Below are 22,523 nucleotides of genomic sequence, written 5' to 3' on the forward strand. Positions count from 1 at the left end.
AGCTCCATGCAGATGCGAAACTGTCCCAACCCTGGTGCCTGGCTCATGGGCTCACACTGGGCCCCTCATGCATCCACCTCTGGGGCCAACACTAAGCTCTGCTCTCTGCAGGGAGGACCTGTCCCAGATGCCCTTCTCCACCATGTGCATCAAAGAGAGTCTGCTCCTGCACCCACCTGTCACGGCCGTGTCCCGGCGCTGCACTGAGGACATCAAACTGCCCGACGGACATGTCCTACCCAAAGGTACCAGCCTCCTTCCCTGTCCCCCAGCCAGGGGCATGGCACCAGAGCTGGGCCCATAACCCCTGAGGTGCTCAACCTCTCCCCTCCTTCTTCCTTTCCTCTCTAACGAGGCAGTTTCCTCTCTGGCAGGGAACATCTGTCTGATCAGTATCTACGGGACACATCACAATCCTGCTGTCTGGCCAGAGCCCCAGGTATCACTGGTCACTCTGTTCTACCCTTTGGCTCTACTCCACTCTGCAGCCACTTCCAGCATGGCACTAGGGGGCGCTGTGCTGAAGGGGCAGGATTGGGAGGCTCGGTAGGTGGCGCTGTTCTCTCGCAGTCACTGCTGACTCAGTGCCTCACATGGCACTAGGGGGCACTGTGCTGCAGGGGGTGGGATTGGGGGGCTCGGTATGGGGAGCTGTCCCCTCAGTCACTGCTGACTCAGTGCTCCGGCGTGGCACTTGGGGGTGCTGAAACACCAGCAGTCTAGCAGCTTCCTATTCCCAGCAACCCTCCCCAGAGAGGAAGCTTCCCTCCCACCCCCGAGCTCGCCTAGAGGGGAGTGAGGGTCGCACCCCCATTCACACTGGGCAGGGCTTGGTAACTGGGCTCGGCCCAGCTCTGAGTGCTGAGTGGAGGCAGAACCATCCCCGCTGCCAGCGCACGGTCCCAGTGAGCAGCTCAGTCTTGGGGAGCCTGGTGTCCATGTACTGGGGGCGAGGGCTGCCTTTGCTCCCTCCTTGGCTCAGGGACCCCAGCTGTCATAAACAGATAGCTAAGGGTTAATGTCTCTTTCACCTGAAGCACCTGACCAGAGGACCTATCAGGAAACCGGATTTTTTCAACTTTGGGTGGAGGGAATTTTGTGTCTGAGGTCTTTGTTTTCTGGCTGCCTGCTTTCTCTGAGCTTTGGAGAAGTAGTTTCTGTTTTCTAATCTTCTGTTTCTAAGTGTATGGACAAAGAGATCAGATAGTAAGTTATATGGTTTCTTTTCTTTGGTATTTGCATGAATATAAGTGCTGGAGTGCTTTGATTTGTATTCTTTTTGAATAAGGCTGTTTATTCAATATTCTTTTAAGCAATTGACCCTGTATTTCGTCACCTTAATACAGAGAGACCATTTGTATGTATTTTTCTTTCTTTTTTTATATAAAGCTTTCTTTTAAGACCTGTTGGAGTTTTTCCTTACTTCAGGGAAATTGAGTCTATACTCACCAGGGAATTGGTGGGAGGAAGAAATCAGGGGGAGATCTGTGTGTGTTGAATTTGCTAGCCTGATTTTGCATTTCCTCTGGGTGAAGAGGAAAGTGCTTTTTGTTTCCAGGACTGGGAACGGAGAGGGGGAGTCACTCTGTTTGGATTCACAGAGCTTGTGTCTGTGTATCTCTCCAGGAGCACCTGGAGGTGGGAGAAGGGAAAAAGGATTATTTCCCTTTGTTGTGAGACTCAAGGGATTTGGGTCTTGGGGTCCCCAGGGAAGGCTTTTCAGGGGGACCAGAGTGCCCCAAAACACTCTAATTTTTTGGGTGGTGGCAGCAAGTACCAGGTCCAAGCTGGTAACTAAGCTTGGAGGTTTTCAATGCTAACCCCCATATTTTGGACGCTAAGGTCCAAATCTGGGACTAAGGTTATGACACCAGCCCCCCCCAGCTCCCCTCACCATGCCCTGTGCTTGCTGCTCCAGGTCTATAACCCGCATCGCTTCGACCCAGAGAACTCCAAGAACCAGCCCCCACTGGCCTTCATGCCCTTCTCTGCTGGACCCAGGTAACCTGCCTGCCGAGCTCAGAGCCCCTTGCCGCACGAACTGCCCCCTCCTCTCAGCCCCTCCCCCCCGGCTGCCCACCAGCAAGCAACTCCCTGTTGGCACCCTGACTGCAGTGAAGCATTGTGGGATACACAGGAGTTGGCCTCTGATCAGTGCTGGAGTCAGCTGCTTTTGCTGAGGATCAGTCCCTTCTCCCAGAGGGGGTTAGGCTCCCCCTAGTGTCTGTCTGTCCCTGTGGGCAGTGGGTTCTGGGGTGTCTGTCCCTGGTCCCCCATCCCTGCTCTCATATAGCGTGTGGTTTCCGGGCGATGAGCACTGGCTGACACACCTGGCTCTCTCACAGGAACTGCATCGGGCAGAACTTTGCCATGGCAGAGATGAAGGTGGTGCTGGCGCTGACACTGCTGCGCTTCGCCGTGTGTCTGGATGAGAGCAGGCCTGTGCGGCGCAAACCCGAGTTGATCCTGCGCAGTGAGAACGGGCTGTGGCTGCACCTGGAGCCACTGGGACCCTGCTGTGAGAGACGCCCCCCCGCACCGCGCTCCTAGGGCCATCCAATCCCCCCTGCTGTGGGAGATCTAGCCTGCCCCACTCAGCTCAGGGTCCTGCTGAGTGGTGGACCAGGTGGGGATCATGGTGGGGCCAGAGGTTAGCAAACACCTGGGAGTCAGCTCTCTCCTCTAATCTAGACCAGCCCTCTCTACCAAAGCAGGCACTGTGGCGTCTAGGCGTGGGGCCCCGAAGGTGCTGCAGGCTCCTTTCAGACACCAGCTGCTTAGCCCTGTCCCACCTGCCCCTGGGAGCGAGGGTGACAAGTGCCTTTCCCCAGCCCTGCTGGATGTCCACTGCCACCTAGTGACTCAATGTCAGAGCTAGAAATGTAGCCCAGCATCCTGGCTCCCGGCTCGGACCACTCACAGCCTAGGTGACCCCTGTGACCTGCATTCCCTGCCCCCACTGGCCAGAGGCAAGGTGCCCAGCAGTTTAGCCGCTAGCCTAGGATGTGGGAGACCCGTGTTCACTTCCCTGCTCTGCCACACAGGGAGCCTGTGGCATTAGGCAAGTCAGTCTGCCTCTGGCCCTCAACTTCTATCAGTGCAATGGGGCTAATGGCCCTGCCCATGGGGGCTGAGGGTAAATGCAGTCAGGGGGTGAAGTGCCACATAATTATGTTGGGCATCTAAGACCACGTGGTCAATAACCCTGAATGCTATGGGCTCGTTAGTGGATCAGCCCCTGTGTTCCCACCAGCCCCCCCATGTCCTGATGCTGCTGCCTGGAGTTGAGGGTCTGGTCTGTCTCTCACTCCCCTTCCCTGGAGGGTAGGAATCTTCCCTTCCACCCGCTCCCCCTCTGTCCTGCTCCCCCTACTTCTGTACTCAGCAATCCACCCATCTGGTCTGGGGCAGGAACAGCTGAGAGGCCTGCAGACAGGTGGCTCAGTGCTCTGGCCCATCTTCCTGAGAGGCCCCCAGGATCCTGGCTGAGAACTTCTGCCTTGGGCTGCTTTGGATGGCTTTGAGGTGGGACAGCAATCCAGGGGGCAGATGCCTAGTAATCGCAACCTGCTGGCTGCAGTCACCCAGAGGAGTTGGGGCAGGGAACCTGTAAGTGTGTGTGTGTGTCTTTTTTTTTTTCTCTCTCTCTCTCTCTCTGTAGTGCCCCAGGGGGCTGGCTGCAGACCCAGCAGGGACCCACTCTCTGCTGCAGGGACCCACTCTCTGCCGCAGGGAACTCATGGTTCAATGAGACGAACAGTGGTTGAGGGCAGGGAGGAGGGGGCTGAGTGTGGCCCCTGGGGCGGCTGGACCTGGAACTGGGGGACAGTTGGTTTCATGATATTTCTAAGTGGGTTCCCGAGCACGGTGAAGTCCAAGGCCCCTGCTGCAGGGACAAGGCCATGGGACTTTGGGTTCCGGCCTAGGGGTTTCAAAATCTGACCCTCGAATCCGGTCACTGAGCTTTGGGTTCTGTCCCCTGTCCACATGGTGACAGGCTCCAGCCCTGGTCTCACTCCTCCCTCCCATCTCTCTGGTCCCCGCTGCCTCCTCAGACTTCAACCGCATGCTCCATTCGTTGGCCACAGGGCTCCAGGGCCCAGGATCTGGCTAAGGGTCTTCTGGCTCTGGTTCCCAGCTGTGAGGCAGCGGGTGCTGGCCCCAGGCTCACCCCCCCCCCCCCCCGTTGACCCGGCCCACTCTGCCTCCTCTGGCCCTAGGCTTTGTCCACATGCTCAATCCCCAGCCACGGGGTTTCAAGCTCAGGCCACAGAATCTGGCTGCGGGGTGTTCGGCTCTCTGGCTCTGGCTCGTGGCCATGCAGTGGCAGGTGCAGGCACCTAGCTCATCCCTCCCGCCTCCATCAACTTTGGCCCCTGCTGCCAGTCCTACTCCCTCCATTGCCCCTGGCACCCACTGCCTCCACCAGCTCCCTTTCCGTTCCCCCTACTGCCCTGCGGCTCCACTGCCTCCATACCCACCTTTGTCTCCAGGCTTGCCAGGGCTGTGTAAGTGCTGTGAAAAGTGATATTTGTATGTTTGGTAATGTCACTTTTCACAGCAGACCAAGTAGCAAGCTGGGAGGCTGTGAAAAGTGATATTAACATACATGTGTCACTTTTCACAGCAGCAGATTTACTAGCTCACAAGGCTTAAAAATAACCAACGCAACCAAAAAAGCAAAAGAAACTACAACAAAAAAGACAACAACGTGCAGAGTACCTTGTTTGCATTTCTATTCTGCTTAGGGCCAGTGAAGAATAAAGACAATTGGACTTTATTTTTACTGTTCAGTCTGCAAAAAAAAAAACCCAAATCCTCCATAAATAAATGACAGTGCTTTGGGCATGGGTATGTGCATATTTGTTTGTTTTTCCTAATGTTAAGTATTTTAGGAACATGTGTCAGAGCGGCCACCAGCAAGAGTCGCCGCCGCTGGTGCAGGGCCCCTGCGGAATGGTCGGGGTTAAGAAAATTGGGGGAGATGAAAGAACTGAGTGTTGACCTGTGAGCGACTGGTTCTTGGAACACCAGGGTTGTGCAGAATCGCAGTGAACACCTTTGTGTGGTGCTATCTAGCCAAATTCATTTTCTGTGTGGAAAAATGGAGCAGGTTATTATACACCATGAACTGGTTTGCTTCATTACTAATGCATCATGTAAACAGTGACTGGAGTCTTTGTATTCACACATTTGTGGTTGTATGGAGTAGGCTCCCCAGGCCTAGTCTACACTACGCTGTTAAACCGATTTTAACAGCGTTAAATCGATTTAACGCTGCACCCGTCCACACTACACTGCTCTTTATATTGATTTAAAGGGCTCTTTAAATCGATTTCTGTACTCCTACAAAACGAGAGGAGTAATGCTAAAATCGATATTACTATATCGGATTAGGGTTAGTGTGGACGCAAATTGACGTTATTGGCCTCATTATTTTGCAGTAGCTACCCACAGTGCACCACTCCAGAAGTCGACGCTAGCCTCGGACCATGGACACACACCACCAAATTAATGTGCCTAGTGTGGACGCGCACAATCGACTTTATAATATCTGTTTTATAAAATCGGTTTAAGCGAATTCAAATTTATCCTGTAGTGTAGACATAGCCCCAGTGTTCCTTGTGCCCAGGCCCTGAATACATTTGAACCCATCTCTGCCTGCTGTGACCCAGAGGCTGGCACCCAGTCACTGGTAGGGAGAATCTGGGCAGCTGAGGGGGGTGAGGGGCAGCAAAGACCCAGGTCTCATTGCCCAGTTGTTTGTGTTATACCTCCCCCACCCCCATCTTCTCTGCCTGCTGGGTGTGACAGAGGCACCCACATGGATAACACCACCTGCAGCAGGGAACCTTGGGCCGGGTTCCCCTGCACACCAGGCCCAGCAGCTCCAAGCATTTGAACCCGGCAGAAAGGCTGATGTTCAAACAACCCAGTGGCTGAAAAATGAAATCAGAATAACAGAACTCCTGGATGTAGCTGCTTCTACACCACGTAGGCAGAAGCCCAGCCCCAGCTGTGCTGCCTGGGCAAAAGGGCCAGGGGTTAACTCCACACCCCCCCGACCCTGTCCATGTGAGCCTACTGGGGGGGGCATTCACTCTGACAGTGGGTTACAGAGCTGTTTACTAGATGGCAGCAGGATATTGGGGCTCAAGAGTCTTGGGTTTTGCGTTCCTCTTGGGGAGGAGAGACAGGAGTCACAGCCAGTAGCTGTGTGGCAGGACTCCCGGAGTCTATTTCTGGCTCTAGGAGGGGAGCGGGATCTAATAGATTTTAGTGTGAGAGATTTCAAGACCAGAAGGAACCACTGTGCTCAGTCAGTCTGCCCTCCTGCAGAGAGATCTGTTAGCCAGAGACCTTCAAGCTTTATTTAAGAACTCTGGATGATGGAGAATCTGCCCTCCCCTCTGAGTCAGCTGTTCTTAGGGTTAAGTCCCCTCCCTGTTAACCATTGTCACCATATTTCCAAACTGACTTTGTCTCACTTTCGCCATTGGTAGCCATAGGTGTTAGCCTGGTAAGGCATAGGCATACGGTAACGCAGAAATGCAATGAGCCTACACTTCCGAAGGCCTGGAAGATAATAGCTTAGCTAAATTAATTAGGGTGTAAGGCTCAAAAGCCTTAGAGTCAGGGCTGGCTCTAGCTTTTTTGCCACCCCAAGCAAAAAACAAAAGGGTGGCCGGAGTGTGCCGCCCCAAGATTGGCTGGAATGTGCCACCCCAGCACTTGCTTCCCCTGCTGGTGCCTAGAGCCAGCCCTGTTTGTACCTCGGTGCGGTGAGAGTCTGGTGTGGCCTCGGGATACACCACCAGTGGTAACCCTAGGGAGGCCACACCTCTTTGCCACAGAGCACTACAAATTTGTGTCAACTTAAATTATGTTAGCATACAGCCATCACAGTTATTACATTGCTTGTGCGTGTGCACACTGCACTCCTTGAGTCAGTGGTGCATGGCCTCACCAGGAGTGCTTGTATCAATGCAGAGTGCACCATGAGTAGCTATCCCACTGTGCCACGCACTACCATTCCAGCCCAGAGTGATTAGGGAAGTTTTTGAAATGCCTCACGCGGCTGAAATGAGTTACACTGCGCAAATCCTGCAGGCTCAGGCGCCCCGTGCTGTTGTTCCACAAACTTACACAGGATTGTTTTAGGGGTTAAGACAAAGATGCCACATTTATTATTAATTTATAACTATTAGCAAATACCTTAATGCTTATACACATACACTTACACACACACACACACCAAAATGTTCTGCAGCTGCTGGATAGTTACCAGTCCTGATTGCAGTTTGAGTTTGCAGCTTGGGATTGGAGCTCGTGGCAGCTAACTGGCCAGGAAAGCTGAGCACGAGGAGGAGCCGGGTTTTTGTCGGGCGCGCACCGATGCTTCTTGATGTTGATAGCAGAACGTTACCCAAAGTCTCTCATTTTACCCTTCCTTTTTTTATAGGAGTTTAGTTTGGATTTAAAGTTCCTAGGACTTGCTGTGTCACACCGCCTCTGGGTTTGCTTGATCACCCGTCAATTGCAGGCGTGACTGTCAGCCTGGGACCTGGCTTTGATCTTCCCTCTGTTGTTCTGTTGTTCTTTTCTTTTTAGGGTGGATGCTTTTTACTTTGTTTAGGGCTGTTGTCTAGGTTTTCAGCTGTTGGTATTTGAACTTTATCTCATCAGGACAGGCTGGGGCTGGAGGTTGATTCTATCACCCATGCATACCTCATTCACACATGTAAACTAAACTAATAAGATTACAGCAGGGTTTGCAGAAATGAAGGTTGGAGGAAAAATGGAGTGAGTGTTTTAAAATGGAGTTTGAATTACAATATGGAACAGAAGTTACAGTGTAGGCAAGTATAGTGAATGGTGAACAGAAGTTACATTAATAAAGTGAACAATTAAAAACAGTTTCATTTATCAGTTCTACAGTGCTCACAATACTCAGGAGAGTAGTGCAGAGCTGTGCATTCTCCATGCTTCTGCCAGAGATGGCAGACAGTGAGAGGAGACACACAGGTTTTGGGGGATTTTGAAAAGAGATGTGAAATATTATGGGATGCAGAACACTGCATTATGGGAAGTTGAACACATGTTCCCGTCACCCCTGTGCATCCTCATCAACAGCACTTGTGTCAATTCAGAGTGCAGTGCATGTCTGGAGTGGCTCACGACCATGCATGCCTAACTCAGAGCAGACTGCCAATATCAGGCAGACCCCAAGCTGGTGGTGTGTTCTACAATTAGATTTCATCACGCCAGTAACAACTGTGAACTCCTGGATCATTATACAAACCTTACCATGGAGTCACACACAGTTCCCTTAGACTTTCCAGTCTATCCTGCCATTAAGACAAACTGGGCTTAGTGATAAATGGTCACTAACACCAAAAATGATACCACATTCAGGTTGCTTCCAGTCCCAAGAGACCAATCACCTATCCCAGATCACTTGGTAGTTTTGATCCTGCATTAAAGTGATGCCTGTAGCCAATCCTGTAAGAAATTAGCTAAAGGTTTATTAATTAGGGAAAAGAACTAAGAACGTCATTTACAGGTCAAATCAAGCGAACATGTACAACCAATGAGTTACCATCTGACTCCTGAGAGTGATAAAATTGTCCTGATCTGTCAATTCAAAGCATCTTTCAGGGCACCCCAGGAGGCAGCCCCTGGGGCTCTCTGACTTCAGTTTCAAGTCTCTGGCCCTTCAGAGTTCAAACAGCCACAAAGGTGCCGTTTCTTCTTGTTGGGGATTTTTATTCCCTTCCCCCAAAGTTCAAGGTGATGGGAGGAGTCCATGTGCACATCTCTCCTCTGGAGGTGGGGAGAGCAATCAAAAAAGTCTGTTGTCTTCTGATGTTCCACAAGGGTTTGTCTGGTGTCTACGAGCCTTCTTGTGTTGGCCAGAAAATGACAGCTCCTGCTGCAAACTAGTATTTCACACCTGGTGATGTTTCTCTCCTCTCTGAGGGCTTCCTGTTTCAGAGGAAACACTGAAACTTACCTTATGAATTGGGATACAGATATTACCAGTAAGATTGATGCAGCAGCAACAAACAAGCATTTCACAAAGTCTAAACACTGAACACATTCTGATAAGATGTATCCTTATTTTGGGCAAAACTAACCTGGTCTGGTCTCCAGCTCTGAGGCCATTGCTCTTAGCTAATGCCTGCAGCCTGGACAAGAGCTGACTCTTGTCTTGTCAGCCTCACACTCGGTGCCTAGGAAATCACTTTGGAGTCCTGCACTTAGGCCAGAAGAATCCCATGCACTGCTACAGGCTGGGGACTGACTGGCTAAGCAGCAGTTCTGCAGAAAAGGACCTAGGGGTTACAGTGGCTGAGAAGCTGGATATGAGTCAGCAGTGTGCCCTTGTTGCTTGGCTAGCTCCCAGTCCCAAAAGAAAGGGGAAGGGTCGATGGGAAATCAGGACCCTGAGACTGACAGTCCCCAGGGTCAATGGGGAGAGACCAGTGCTCCAGGTCAACCTGATTGATAAGGCAGGGCAGGCTAATGAGGGTGTCAGGAGGCCAAGGGGGGGTCCTTTCCATGTGAGCTGAAATTGCCTGGAAAAGAGGGGGGCTGAACTAAGGAGAGAGCAGGAGCCTGAGCTGAGCTGGGGAGCAAAGCTGCACCGGTCAGAGCCAGAGAGAACCAGAGAAGCAACCCAGGGTGCAGATCTGTGCTGGGAGCAGGGCTACAGAAGCAGTCCAGGGAGCAGACCTGTGCTGGGAGCAGAGCTGCAGCAACCAGAGCCAGATGGGCCAGAAAAGCAGCCCAGGGAGCTGGAGGCAGAGCAGCATCAGTGCTGGTGCTGGAGCTGGAGCAGTGAGCACTGCGGGGAGCGAGGGGGAACCTGGGCAGCGGGCACAGCGCAGGGAGATGCCCCCAGCCAAGAGGCCTTGCAGGCCAGACTTAGAGGAGGATCATAACCCTGACTGGGGGACTGACCCTGGGAAGAAGGGTTCTGCCACCTAGAGCCAGAGGGCGTTTGGCCACTGCCAGAGCAAGTGTCCGACCCATAGCATCCCTGCAGCACAGCCAGGGATTGGGCAGGAGACCTGGGAGGGTGAGACACAGACTGTGAACTGCCCTTACATTCCCTAAATATGTAGCATTATATTAGTTATATGCTGGTACCTGGTCAAAGGGGTTTTTTTTTGCTTGCTTTATTATCCTCTTGTCTGTTTGTTGTGCTGTTAATATGTGTCAATTAATGACAGTTAAGGACCATCTTGTTCTATGTCTGTATAGGTCCTAGCGCAATGGGATCCTGGTCTGTGACTGGGACTATGAGGCAGTACTGCAATATAAATAATCACATGCTGATCTACAGAAATACTTTTGTACCATGGCCATCCCCACTGGCTTAAGAGATTAGTCACTGAAAATGGAAGTATGTGAACTTGACATCTGCAGTTTAGCTTAGTCCCCTCGTCTCCTGCATTGAGTGTTCTTTCTGCTCAGTACATACTCAATGGTAGGCATATCCACATAATAGAGTTATGAAGATGGGTCTATGGGAGGGTTTGACTTTCTCTACCATGGGCTGCTATTGCAGGAAGGAGGTTTGCTGGGAGGAGATGGGGTCCGCGTGACCAAGCAGGAGAAGAACATCTTCATGCACTGACTCACCAACCTTATGAGAAGTGCTTAAAATTAAGTTCAGAGGAGCAGGTGAAAAAAGCCACCAGGTAAAAAAAAAGTGACCTTAATAGAGAATTAGATGTTTGGAGAGAAGTAGATGTGGAAAATTGCAGTAGAATTATAGGAGAAACAAGAGGGAAATCCATGGGATCATCTGCTTAAAATCTTAGATGTCTATAGGTTGGATATTAGGAAAAACTTTTTCACTCAGAAAGTGGTGAAGCACTGGAATGGGTTACCAAGGGAGGTGGTGGAATCTCCTTCCTTAGAGGTTTTTAAGGTCAGGCTTGACAAAGCCCTGGCTGGGATGATTTAATTGGCAATTGGTCCTGCTTTGAGCAGGGGGTTGGACTAGATGACCTGCTGAGGTCCCTTCCAACCCTGATATTCTATAATTCTGTGAGGAGTAATAAAAATGGGGAATAAACAGTAAGAACTGGGAGTTTTAGTACATAAGTCATAACTGATCTTAACTGGCATCACAGATACTTGCTGGGCTAACTCTCATGACTGGAATATTGGTATAGAGGGCTATAGCTTGGTCAGGAAGGACAGGCAGGAAAAAAAGAGAGGAAGTATTGCATTGTACACTTGTTCTGAGGTCCAGAGGGAGGTGAGAAACAGACCAGCTGAAAGTCTCTGAGGCCTGGTCTACACTACACGTTTAAACCAATTTTAGCAGCATTAAACCAATTTAACGCTGTACCCGTCCACACTACGAGACCCTTTATATTGATATAAAGGGCTCTTTAAATTTGTTTCTGTACTCCTCCCTGACGAGAGGAGTAGCGCTAAAATCGGTATTACCATATCGGATTAGGATTAGTGTGGCCGCAAATCGATGGTATTGGCCTCCGGGCGGTATCCCACAGTGCACCACTTTGACCGCTCTGGACAGCAATCTCAGCTCGGATGCAGTGGCCAGGTAAACAGGAAAAGCCTCACGAAATTTTTATTTTCATTTCCTGTTTGTCCAGCGTGGAGCTCTGATCAGCATGGGTGGCAATGCAGTTCCAAATCCAAAAAGAGCTCCAGCATGGACCATACAGGAGATACTGGATCTGATCGCTGTATGGGGAGACAAATCTGTTCTATCAGAGCTCCATTACAGAAGACGAAATGCCAAAGCATTTGAAAAAAAAAATCTACAGGCTACACAGTGCTGCGTGACAAGCGTAATGGGAAGCCAGAGACTCAAATGGACGCTCATGGAGGGAGGGAGGGGGTACTGAGGACTCCAGCTATCCCACAGTCCACAGCAGTCTCCGAAAAGTATTTGCATTCTTGGCTGAGCTCCCAATGCCTGTAGGTTCAAACACATTGTCCGGCGTGGTTCAGGGAATAGCTCGTCAATTTACTCTGCCCCTCCCCCATGGGGAAGAAAAGGGAAAGAAATCGTTTCTTGACTTCTTTCAATGTCACGCTATGTGTACTGAATGCTGCTGGTAGACGCGATGCTGCAGCAGTGAAAAGCAGTATTCACTCCTCTCTTCTTCCTAGTGGCAGATAGTGCAGTAGGATTTTGCCACTTTTAGAGGCCCCCTTCCTTGTGGGGCCCCCTCCGGTCGGAGGGTAGGGAGGGCACTCACTACGCCTCTGGCGGCCACACTAAGCACATTAATTCGGCGGTGTGCATCCATGGTCCGAGGCTAGCGTCGATTTCTGGAGCGTTGCACTGTGGGTAGCTATTCCATAACTATCCCATGATTCCTGCAGTCTCCCCTGCCCCTTAGAATTCTGGGTTGAGAGCCCAGTGGCTGATGGGGCAAAAATCATTGTTGCAGGTGGTTCTGGGTAAATGTCATCAGTCATTCCTTCCTCCGGGAAAGCAATGGCAGACAATCATTTCATGCCCTTTTTCCCTGGATTGTCCTGGCAGACGCCATAGCATGGCAACCATGGAGCCCATTCAGCTTTTTTTTTTTTTTTTTACAGTCACTGTATGTGTACTGGATGCTGCGGACAGAGGCGATACTCCAGCGCTACACAGCAGCATTCATGTTTTTGCATGATAGCAGAGGTAGTTACCAGTTGTTCTGTACTGTCTGCTGCTAGGGTAATTTGGCAATGAGATGATAGTTATCTGGTCTTCTATACTGTCTGCTGCTATCATGGGTGCCCCTGGCTGAGGTCAGCTGGGGGTGCAAAAGCAAAACTGGGAATGGCTCTGAGTCAATTCCTCCTTTAGGATTTCTAAAAATAGTCAGTCCTGCCTAGAATACGGAGCAAGTGTACTAGAAAAGCAGTGTATGAGAGAGTACAGCTGCTTTATGTCAGAACCGGGCAGAAATGATGAGCTGCATGCAATTCACAGGGGGTGCCCCTGCAACCACCCCACCTGTTGCTTCCCTCCTCCCCCAACCTTCCTGGGCTACTGTGGCAGTGTCCCCCCCATTTATGTCATGAAGTTATAACGAATGCAGGAATAAGAAACAGTGACTTGTTAGTGAGATAAAATGAGGAGGAGGCAGCCTCCCAGTGCTATGACAGGCCAGAGAAGAGGACCCCAGCATCCTGCTGCTATGATAGTCCAGGCAGTACAGAATCTTTTCTTTACACAGGAAAGAGAGGGGGCTGATGGAGCTCAGCCCCCAGTTGCTATGATGAGGACAGTTACCTGCCATTCTGTCCCATTTAGTAGGAATGACCAGGAATCATCCCTATTTTTACCCAGGCACCCCCAGCTAACCTCATCTGAGGCAAGCCAGGAGCACTCACAAGCTGATAGTGATGACAGATATCAGTCATACTACCCCATCTGCCACCAGAGAGGGAAGAGGAGTGGATACTGCTCTTCACTGCTGCAGCATCGTGTGTACCACCAACATTCAGTAGATATAGGGTGACATTGAAAAAAGTCAAGAAATGATTTCTTTCCCTTTTCTTTCACGTGGTGGGGGGAGGGAGTAAATTGAAGAGCTATTCCCTGAACCACACCGGACAATATGTTTGACCCTACAGGCATTGGGAACTCAGCCAAGAATGCAAATACTTTTCAGAGACTGCTGTGGACTGTGGGATAGCTGGAGTCCTCAGTACCCCCTCCCTCCCTCCATGAGCGTCCGTTTGAGTCTCTGGCTTCTGTTACACCGATTTTAGCGCTACTCCTCTCGTTGGGGAGGAATACAGAAAGCGACATAAAGAGCCCTTTATATCGATATAAAGGGCCTCGTAGTGTGGACGAGTACAGCGTTAAATCGATTTAACACTGCTAAAATTGGTTTAAACGCGTAGTGTAGACCAGGCCTAGGTATTGAAACCTGAGAAGTAAAGAAAGGTGGTACATGTCCAAAAAGTATCTCAAAGGGCACTAGCTTAGTCCTAGAATTTGGGGTAGTTCGGACAATATACAAAGCCAAAGGAAGAACTTTAGTCCATTTCATCTTGATTTCCTTACACACCTTAGAGTGGCATTTAGAGTTCCATTCATACGTTCCACTTGGCCTGAGCTCTGAGGATGCCAGGGAGCAAGAAAAACCCATTTTGTCCCAAGTGCTTCAGTAAGTTTCTTGCAAATTTTTTGCTGTAAAATGCTTTCCCTGGTCAGAATTAATTTTTCAGGCAAGCCAAGTCTTGGCATGATCTCATTAAGAAGCATCTTGCAAACTGCTCTGGCAGTTTCTTTCCTTCTGAGGAAAGTAAATTAGTAAAATCAATTTGAATGTGCTGCATAAGCCTATGAGCCCATCTGCGCCCACCAGGTGGTGCTTGGCATGTTCTCTTAGGATTACATTGCTGACAAAGAATTATTTTAAGTACTCTTCTGGCCATTTCACTTAATCCAGGAGACACAAACTGCCTAACAATTTGAACCATGGCAAGACATACCCCAAAAGCATATTTTGAGTCCACATAAATATTAACTCTTTTCCCTGTAGCATGAAGGCAGGCTACAGTTAGGAATTTTAACTCCGCAACTTGGGCACTCACCCCGGGAAAAAGAGCTTCCCCTATTAATACAGTCTGCCTATCATTAACTGCATATCCAGAGTGTCTGATTCCTTTACGAACAAATGCAGATCCATTCACAAACAACTTCTCTTTTCCAATGTCCTTCTGCACCACAATAATGACAACCACTTCTAAATCCTTCTTCACATCCTTTGCCTCTCGTTGCTGCTTCTTTTTTTCCCATCCATCTCTGTTCCATCTGTGACCTCTTCCTTTCCCCCGGTCATTGCTGCAGCCAACGGACACTTGCTCCTTTATATCCTTCTGCCTTTCCTCCTTTTTCTCTTTTTCTTTCTTCTCCTCTGTCCCATTAAACATTGTAGTAGCAAAGCAAACTACTTCAGACAAACTTTTCCCTTGCACACCATCTGGATGCTCTCTAAATCTCTTTGCAATATCTATACATTGTGACATTAAAACCATTTTAACCATCTACTTTCCGTGATCAGTTTCAGGATTCAAATTCCCATGCTTTCTAACTTCACAGATCAGTCGGGCACAAAAATCAGAGGAGTTTTTGTCTGGACGCTGACACAAGCAGTCACCTTGCTCCAATTTGGAGTAACCTCTCCTGCTTCTCTAATGCCACTCAAAACGGCTTTCAAAAATCAGTCCAGCTGTACCCTGCCAGCCGGAGTGCTAGGATCCCAATTAGGGTCAGTAATTGGCCAAGGAACGTCCAGATTTTTCTTTTACTTTTTGTCTTTCATCTTCTGTCATGAGAGTATCTAATTCACTGATTAACAACTGCCCAGGTGGGCACACGAGTGAAAAAGATTGTGCGGAACATTCTTTCCACTGCCTCAGGATTGTCTCCTAGGTGAAGCATAGTGCGCTGCCAATTAAGCAAATCTGAAGTTGCAAGGGGGTATGGGTAAAAACCTCTCATGTTGCCCAGCAAGCAGTGGAACCGGATAAGTTCTCAACGGGGCTTGTACTATCGGGAGTGTCTCAGAAACATCCTACCTCATCGAGTTAAGTAACCTAATGGGGGTCCACAAGGGCGAGGAGGAGGGTTGCTGTAATTTTGGGAGTGTTTGAGAAGCAGCCCCTGGCCAAGTTTGCAAAAGGCTGGCTGAAGGCTGTACAGAGGAGGTAAAGCTGCCTGATCCCTCTGAAGATGAGGGAACATCACCCTAAGCTCCCCCCTTGATTCTCTTCTGTCCCTGAACTATCCCTAGCCTGCTTTTGAATCCTTGCACTCCACTGGACGGGGAAAAACAGGAACAAAATTCTTCTGCTCCCGGTGTGGTGCTGGGGCATATGGTGGGGGATTTTTACAAGAGCTGTCCATACAAACAGCTTCAGAAGCTACCTGTTCCTCCATGGGTTTATAATTGTACCACACAAACAAATAATCCATTTATCCTGGCTTAAGATACACCAAAATATCCCTTAAGGACTTCACCCTATCTGTGGAAAAGGTTCAACCCTCTGGCCAGTCTCTAGTCGGGGACAAATGAAAGGTAAATGACGGCCATTGGATCCGACACAACTTTCTCATTTTAGCCTTGGATAATCCGGTCATCTCGGATATATCCTTCCAATCTCTCAGAACAAGAGATAATGGGGCGTCCCCCAGGCATTTACTGCCACCTTGTCGCATTTCTCTGTACCGAGCGCTCACTTACCTAGTTCCCAGGACTCCTGCTCAAAGGGCAGGTAGACGTTGCCGGATTTAAAAGGGCTCAGGCTGGTTCATGAGACAACTCCTTATCGCGGAAGTGAGATCTGACTCCTAGGCAAGGCTCCTCTCAATCGAAGGATGCGTGTTGCATTTTATTCGGAGATGGACTCCCCCGCCGAAGAGTTGGACGAGTCCCAGGTGGAGTCGCCAAATTTCTCAGGGATCTCGCCTATCCCAGATGGCTCAGGTTTCGTTGTCTGACCACAAAGAGACAGGCAATGACCAGCAAGGATCCAGCTATCAACTTCTTCATTGTAGCATGCCATACAACAGAGAACTGCCCATCTCACTCCGTACAGAACCAGCCCTCCCACCCCCCCGCAGATGCAAACTGTCTTTATTAGCCCTTTGTCGCATCATCACTTACATCTCCTCATCACTGTGCTTTCCCAGTTACACTTTCCCAGCATACATTGCCAACATACAAGAGAGGAACAAAGAACAACTGTTATGTCCTGATAACTTCATGGTTAGTACAAAAAAAAATGTTACTTCAAAAAGTTTCTGCAAGCATTTTTCCCAGGCTCTACAAGCATTCTCTTATCTAACAAGGTCAAGCAACCAAGCTCCTAACTCTTTCAGCCAGTATTTTTTTTCAGTAGGCTTTGCTAAGCAGAACAGAGCCATCAAGGCAAACACATCACAGTGCAGGATGAGCTCCAGTGCCCCAGCCACATGCAGGCTGCCGTCTCCAAGTGCCAGCCCTGGGCCTGCAGACTCCATCTGTCCCAGTCTGGGAGCAGGCGGCTGGGCTCACTCCTGGGGCGAGGAGTTGCAGTGCCGCAGACTCTTCTCATGCGGGAAGGAGAAGACACCGTGTGAAGACACAGACCCAGCCCTCGGGGAGAATGGGGCCCAGCCAGCCATCAAGGGGAAGGAGAGGGCAGCAGTGCTGCTGTCATGAGGGGCCCTTGCCCCCAGGCCAGAGAGCTCAGGGCCAGGAAGGACCAGCAGGACGCGTGTGAACTCAGACTGGAGTCCAGTCAGAGGCTGAGTGGAGAACACACCCTGTCCTTCCATGCAGTCCAGAGTGAGACCCCTGTGCTCCAGGAGAGCTATCCCCCCGGGCAATCGCCCTACCTCTTCCCAGACCGAGGCAGCATGGGCAGCAGCATCAGGGACCAGCGCACCCTACAGCTGCCAGAACACTGACACAGACAGAACCCCACCTCAGCCAGCTCCTGTATCTGGAGAGGGCTCCAAGAGAAGTAGCTGGGCCCAGCACATCCCCTCCTCAGGGAGCAGAGGCCAGAGCTTACAATCTCAAATACCTCAGTGTGGGTCCACTCAGCCTGCGCTAACAGCTCCTTCTCTCCCTGTGCGGGGTCCAGCCCTTCCTCTTCCTACTCCGTCAGGTAGTCAGATTCCTCACCTGGCATGGGAGCATCAGTTGCTTCTTGTCTGGCCCTGGTGCCCCTCAATCCCAACCTGTAGTCCTCCCTTCTATCCCTGCCCTAGCCCCCGTCCCACAGCCTTGCTGGGGCCCCAAAATCCTACTGGAGTGACATGGGTAGAGAGCCCTGGGTCACGCCCGCTGCCCCACTCACCATCAGCGTAGCCATCTGACAGGTAGCTCTTGGCCGGCTCGATGGGAGACACGATCACATCAAGATCAGTGAACCCTGTGCTGGTGCAAGTCAGTATCTGGGGGGTGGGGTGAGAGCCAGGCTAGAGATGCCCCCACCAGGTAGCCCAGAGGGGCTGGGACACAGGGAGGAAGTGCTATGTGGGCTGAGCTAGAGAGCGAGTGGTTCAGGAGGGCTCCAGTGGGTGAGGACAAGGAGTGGGGGGCATTGTGGCAAATGCCAAGTCAATTCTTGGGTCAGGCTCTCATCCCATGCAGGTGGCTCTGAGTCCAGTCCCGAGGGGATCCCCCACATCGCTAAGGGGCTGGGGATTCCTGCTCAACCTAGGGACAAAGGGACCAGAGCCACATGGTGGCCCCTGCTGGAATGGGGTCTGCAATGATGAAGGTGAGGACTTCCTTGCCAAGCCCCCCTACTCCCCTTGGAGCCTCCAGACCTACCGCTTGGGGCACCAGGGCTGAGCTGGTTGTTCCCCTGCCTCAGGCACTGGCACTGCCACAGCCAGGACCCTGTAGGAACGTCAGCTTGGCACAAAAGGGAGCTAAGTGGCTGGAGTACGACGAGGCACACACTGTAGCTACCCATCCCTTGCAGGCCCCCACCCCACTGCTGCTCCCTCACTCACATCCATGTGCTTGCTCTCGTAGCAGTCAGTCCTTCACCATCTTCTCAATGATGTCGCTGTGGCTCCAGCCAACACCACCTTGCCGTACTGGTAGCCCACATCCTGCATGAGATGGATGGGCAGGGGGGATGGCCAGACCAGGCTGTGCCTGCTTCAGAACAAGACGCGGATTTGCCATGGCTGCTCCTCACGGTGGGGGCCATCAGATTTCCAACCCATCCCCACAAGCAGGCTCTGTTCCTTCTCCACCTGGGCACAGCCCATGGCCCAGATCAGAGCCTCCCACCCACCCTATCCCCAGCTGAGCACAGACCTCCACCCACTCCCTGATCAGTGCCTCCCACACTCCCCAACCCCGTGGCCTAGGCCATCTGGAGTCACATCCATCTCGTCGAACTTGCCAAAGTCCATGGTTTTGAAGTGGCCGATGGGCGGCGAATTTATTGCCAGTAGGAGCTCAACTTTTCTACCTCCAGCTTGCATGCACATGACTCATAGGCCATGCGCAACTGGATCTCCGCCATATCGGGCACCCGTATGTGTGTGCGGAAAAACAGGAGTGTCCTGCAAGGGGGTGGAACAGCCCCACCTGGGACAGCATCCTGGGGCAGGAGGCTGCAAGGGGCAGTCTCTCCTACATTCTGCAGATCTCCCCACTCGCTAGCTGGCTCAGTCCAGCTGAGTGGCAGGATCTGGATCCTAGCAACTGCTACTGGGGTACCAGGAGTGACTGTGCCAGCCAGGCTCAGGGAAGCCACCTGGCAGCCAAGGCAGGCCCTCATGCTCAGGGAGGAGCAGCCCTGGGAGGCAGGGGCTGTGGTAGAAGGGACTCTGCCAGCACCTATGGCTGTCGCTGCCCTTGGGGCGGGGGCAGAGGAATGGCAGGGGAGAGGGAAGGTGAAGAGCCCCAGCCCTGGGTGGGTGGGGCCTGCCTGCCTCCCCTCACATGCCCCCCCGGCCTGCAGCATGGGACAGGTGTGGTCCAGGTGGCAGGGATGACGTGCCCGGAGGCAACAGGAGAGATGGAGCAGGTTCGCCTTGGAGGGGGCTCTGGGGCACAGAAGCCCCCAGGACAAGGCTCACTTGAACCTTCTGGGCTCAGGAACTGAGGCCTTTCCACAGCAGCCACCAGCCTGAGAGGCTGTCGCTGTAGTTGCAGAGATCAGTCTCATCCTGGCTGCCCATGTCGATGGCGACCGCTGTTTTGGTGCCCAAGTTCCAGGCAATGTACGCTAGTGGCAGAGAGAGTGCGGCGGAGCGGCGGCCTGGCAGACAGTCACACTGCCGGCTCCCCGTGCTCCTGCCTGTTGCCATTAGGGCAGCTCCCCGCCTCATGCGCCAGGGTAGGCTCTGTGGGATATGTGTGCTAAGTCCACAAGACCCTGCCCCCATTCCCATGATGGGTTTGCATCCTGGGTCCCAGGTGGTGATGTGCCACCATCACCTTGCCCCGTTCTTGCCACTTGGCCCCACATGAAGCCTAGAGGAGATTAACCTTTCCTCCACTGGCCCTGGGTCTCGGTCTTGGCTGGCTGCTGGGCTCGGGTGAACGTGGCTGTAGGCTGCTCTCTGGACCTTTTGACCTGAAGTAGTGGGGTAGCCCCCCAGATCCATGACTGTCCTTGGCAGTGCCCCCCACTTGTAGGCTGCTCTACCCGAAGGAGGAGGCAGGGGCACCCCAGCCTTGGTGCAGTGGCCTATGAGCACCTGGTTCTCACACAGGGGCACCAGCAGCCATTCTGGATAACGTCTGAGTGGGCGGGCGAGGACTCCACAGTGCTGCGGCTGCCAGTCGAGGCCTTCTCTACAGTCTTCGAGAAGTATCCCTAGAGCCTGGTGAGGGTGGTGCAGGTGAGTGCAGCCTCAGCCCCCGTCCCACATGGTGACACCCTCGCCTCCCCCGCATTGTGCCCCACACTAAGACTCTCCGCTTCCCTTCCAGCTCATCATGGTGCAGCAGGCCACCTTCCTGACCCTGTAAAACTACCTGGGGCTGACCAAGGAACTCTTCAGTCACGGGAGTGAGGGGCCCAGCCATGGAGCTCCTCCTATGGGAGTGGTGGGTCCTGCTCCCTGGACCAGAACCTTCGTCCTTCCCATCCCCGGTTCCTCCTGCTCATAGCAATTTGGCCAGACTTGGGCCAGTGTCCAAACCCTGGGCTGGAGGTGAGCACCTGGCTGGGGAGGGGACAGAAAGAGCTCAAAGCCCCCCGAGCAAAGCCCCTGTGTCTGCAAGGGGGGATCCCAGTGCAGCAGGAATGGAGCAGGGCCTGGCAGGGGGTGCCCTGCTGGAAGCAAGTCACAGCGAGAGGCCTTAACACCTGGCCTGGTGGTTCTGGAGAGGTGGAGAATCCTGCACCCAAGCAGCCCCTCCCCTGGCACAGCCCTGCTCTGCCCTCAGGCTTGGCTGCTGGAGCAGCGTTCCCTGCCTTCCTGACTCAAGTTGGGCCAAGACCTCTGGGAACAGCCGGCTCAGCCCTCTGATGCCAGAGGAAGCAGCCCAGCGTTCAGATGGGTCACTGGGCCGTCGCTGTGACCCGCCCGCTGCGCCCCAGCTGCCAAGGAGTCAGGAGCCGGAGAGCAAGCTTTTCGGGGCCATTGTGTGGTGGCAGCACTTGGCGCTCTGGGCTCAGCTGGGCTCTGGGCTCTCCTTGTTTACAGTGGCACATCTGGCCAGCTCTGTGGACACAAGCCATGCAGCTGCTGGCATGGAGCATGTTCCCTCCTGTTGGCGTCACTCTGGCATAATCCTAGCTAACTCAGAAAGGGGGTAGACCACAAGTGTCAATGAAGCCCTCCTGTTGTAGGCCTCAATGAACCAATGTTCCTCCATGTTCAACACTTTGTGTAACCTAGTGTAACCTAATGTACTAATAGTTGCAAAAATGTAATGTTAGCGTTAGCTTTTGGTTGTAACAGCCAGTTCTCTGCTGTAATACATTGAAGCTAGGCTAAAGCAAGTTTCAAGGCCACTTTTAGATACAGCATACATGTCTCTGCAGTAGAAAGGGGGAGAGGGAGGGAGAAAACAAAGAAATGTGTGAGAAGAGAATGCTGCAGCTGGCCAGAAGAGGGAGGGGAAACGGGGGATTGCTAGTCAGTGAGAAAAGTTCTCACGGATATAAAGGAACAGACTGCTTGTTTTAGGGGTGCTTGATCTGAGTCATTCTCCCTGCACCGCTTTGAGATCTCAAATAAACTTGGTTTGCTTCTCCACCCTGGTGTGTTTGTTGGCGTGGCACACCAGGCGACGGACCCCCCCGCTGTTGCTAGGCCTCAGGCAGTTATCTGCCGGCAACAGTTCTTGGCTCCCAACGGTGGGCATTGAGGCTAAAATTAGCCTTGCCTGGATCCCTTCTGGTGATCGATGGATTGTGGTGACGACCGACGCCCAGCGCACACCGGTGACTTCACCGGGGGCCTCGGCAGAAACGCGGTGTGAGCGACCCCAGAGGGCACAACGGTGCAATGCACTTGAGTAGTGGAGAAGCAGTTGTGGGCAATGGTGAGGAACCAGTCCCTTGGATAAGGTAGGAACAGTCCAGAAGTGTGGACTTAGGCCCGAGGCTGGGGACGCCCAGTCGTTGTAATTCCCATTAGACGATAGAGTATCATATAATGGGTCAAGGGCATGGTATGGGGCGCCAGGTAAGGTGTACACCCTTAGAATACATTCTAGTGAATTGGAAGGTGTTTGGCTCGGATCCGATGACTAAGAATAAACTGAAAAAGTTCTGCACAGTAGATTGGCCTCAGTATCAACTAGAGGACCAGAAAAGGTGGCCACCGGAAGGATCACTTAATTATAACACGATCCTCCAATTACTCCTGTTTTGTCAGCGAGCGGGTAGCTTCTGAAGCTGTTTGTATGGAGAGCTCTTGTAAAAATCCCCCACCGTAGCTTCTGTTCTTCCCCTGTCTGGCAGAGTGCAAGGATTCAAAAGCAGGTTAGGGATAGTGCAGGGACAAAGGAGGGACCTGTCTAGAAAGGGGAGACCCTATGTCCTAGTGCACT

General features: G+C 52.0%; 1 protein-coding gene across 5 annotated transcripts in view; it reads left to right on the forward strand.

Annotated features, from left to right (window-relative positions):
* The window catches only part of LOC127035674 (ultra-long-chain fatty acid omega-hydroxylase-like), a 48,609-nt gene extending 44,897 nt beyond the window's left edge, over positions 1 to 3,712 (forward strand). For all 5 annotated transcript variants that reach the window (XM_050925868.1, XM_050925872.1, XM_050925871.1 and 2 more), the window contains 4 exons: positions 112 to 245; positions 375 to 439; positions 1,919 to 2,001; positions 2,346 to 3,712. In XM_050925868.1, the coding sequence (XP_050781825.1) occupies positions 112 to 245; positions 375 to 439; positions 1,919 to 2,001; positions 2,346 to 2,550 (487 nt within the window). In that variant the 3' untranslated portion in view covers positions 2,551 to 3,712. The remainder of the gene's footprint in view (positions 1 to 111; positions 246 to 374; positions 440 to 1,918; positions 2,002 to 2,345) is intronic.
* The last annotated feature ends 18,811 nt before the right edge of the window (positions 3,713 to 22,523 follow it).

Source organism: Gopherus flavomarginatus, chromosome 16, assembly GCF_025201925.1.
Source record: "Gopherus flavomarginatus isolate rGopFla2 chromosome 16, rGopFla2.mat.asm, whole genome shotgun sequence".
NCBI lineage: Eukaryota > Metazoa > Chordata > Testudines > Testudinidae > Gopherus > Gopherus flavomarginatus.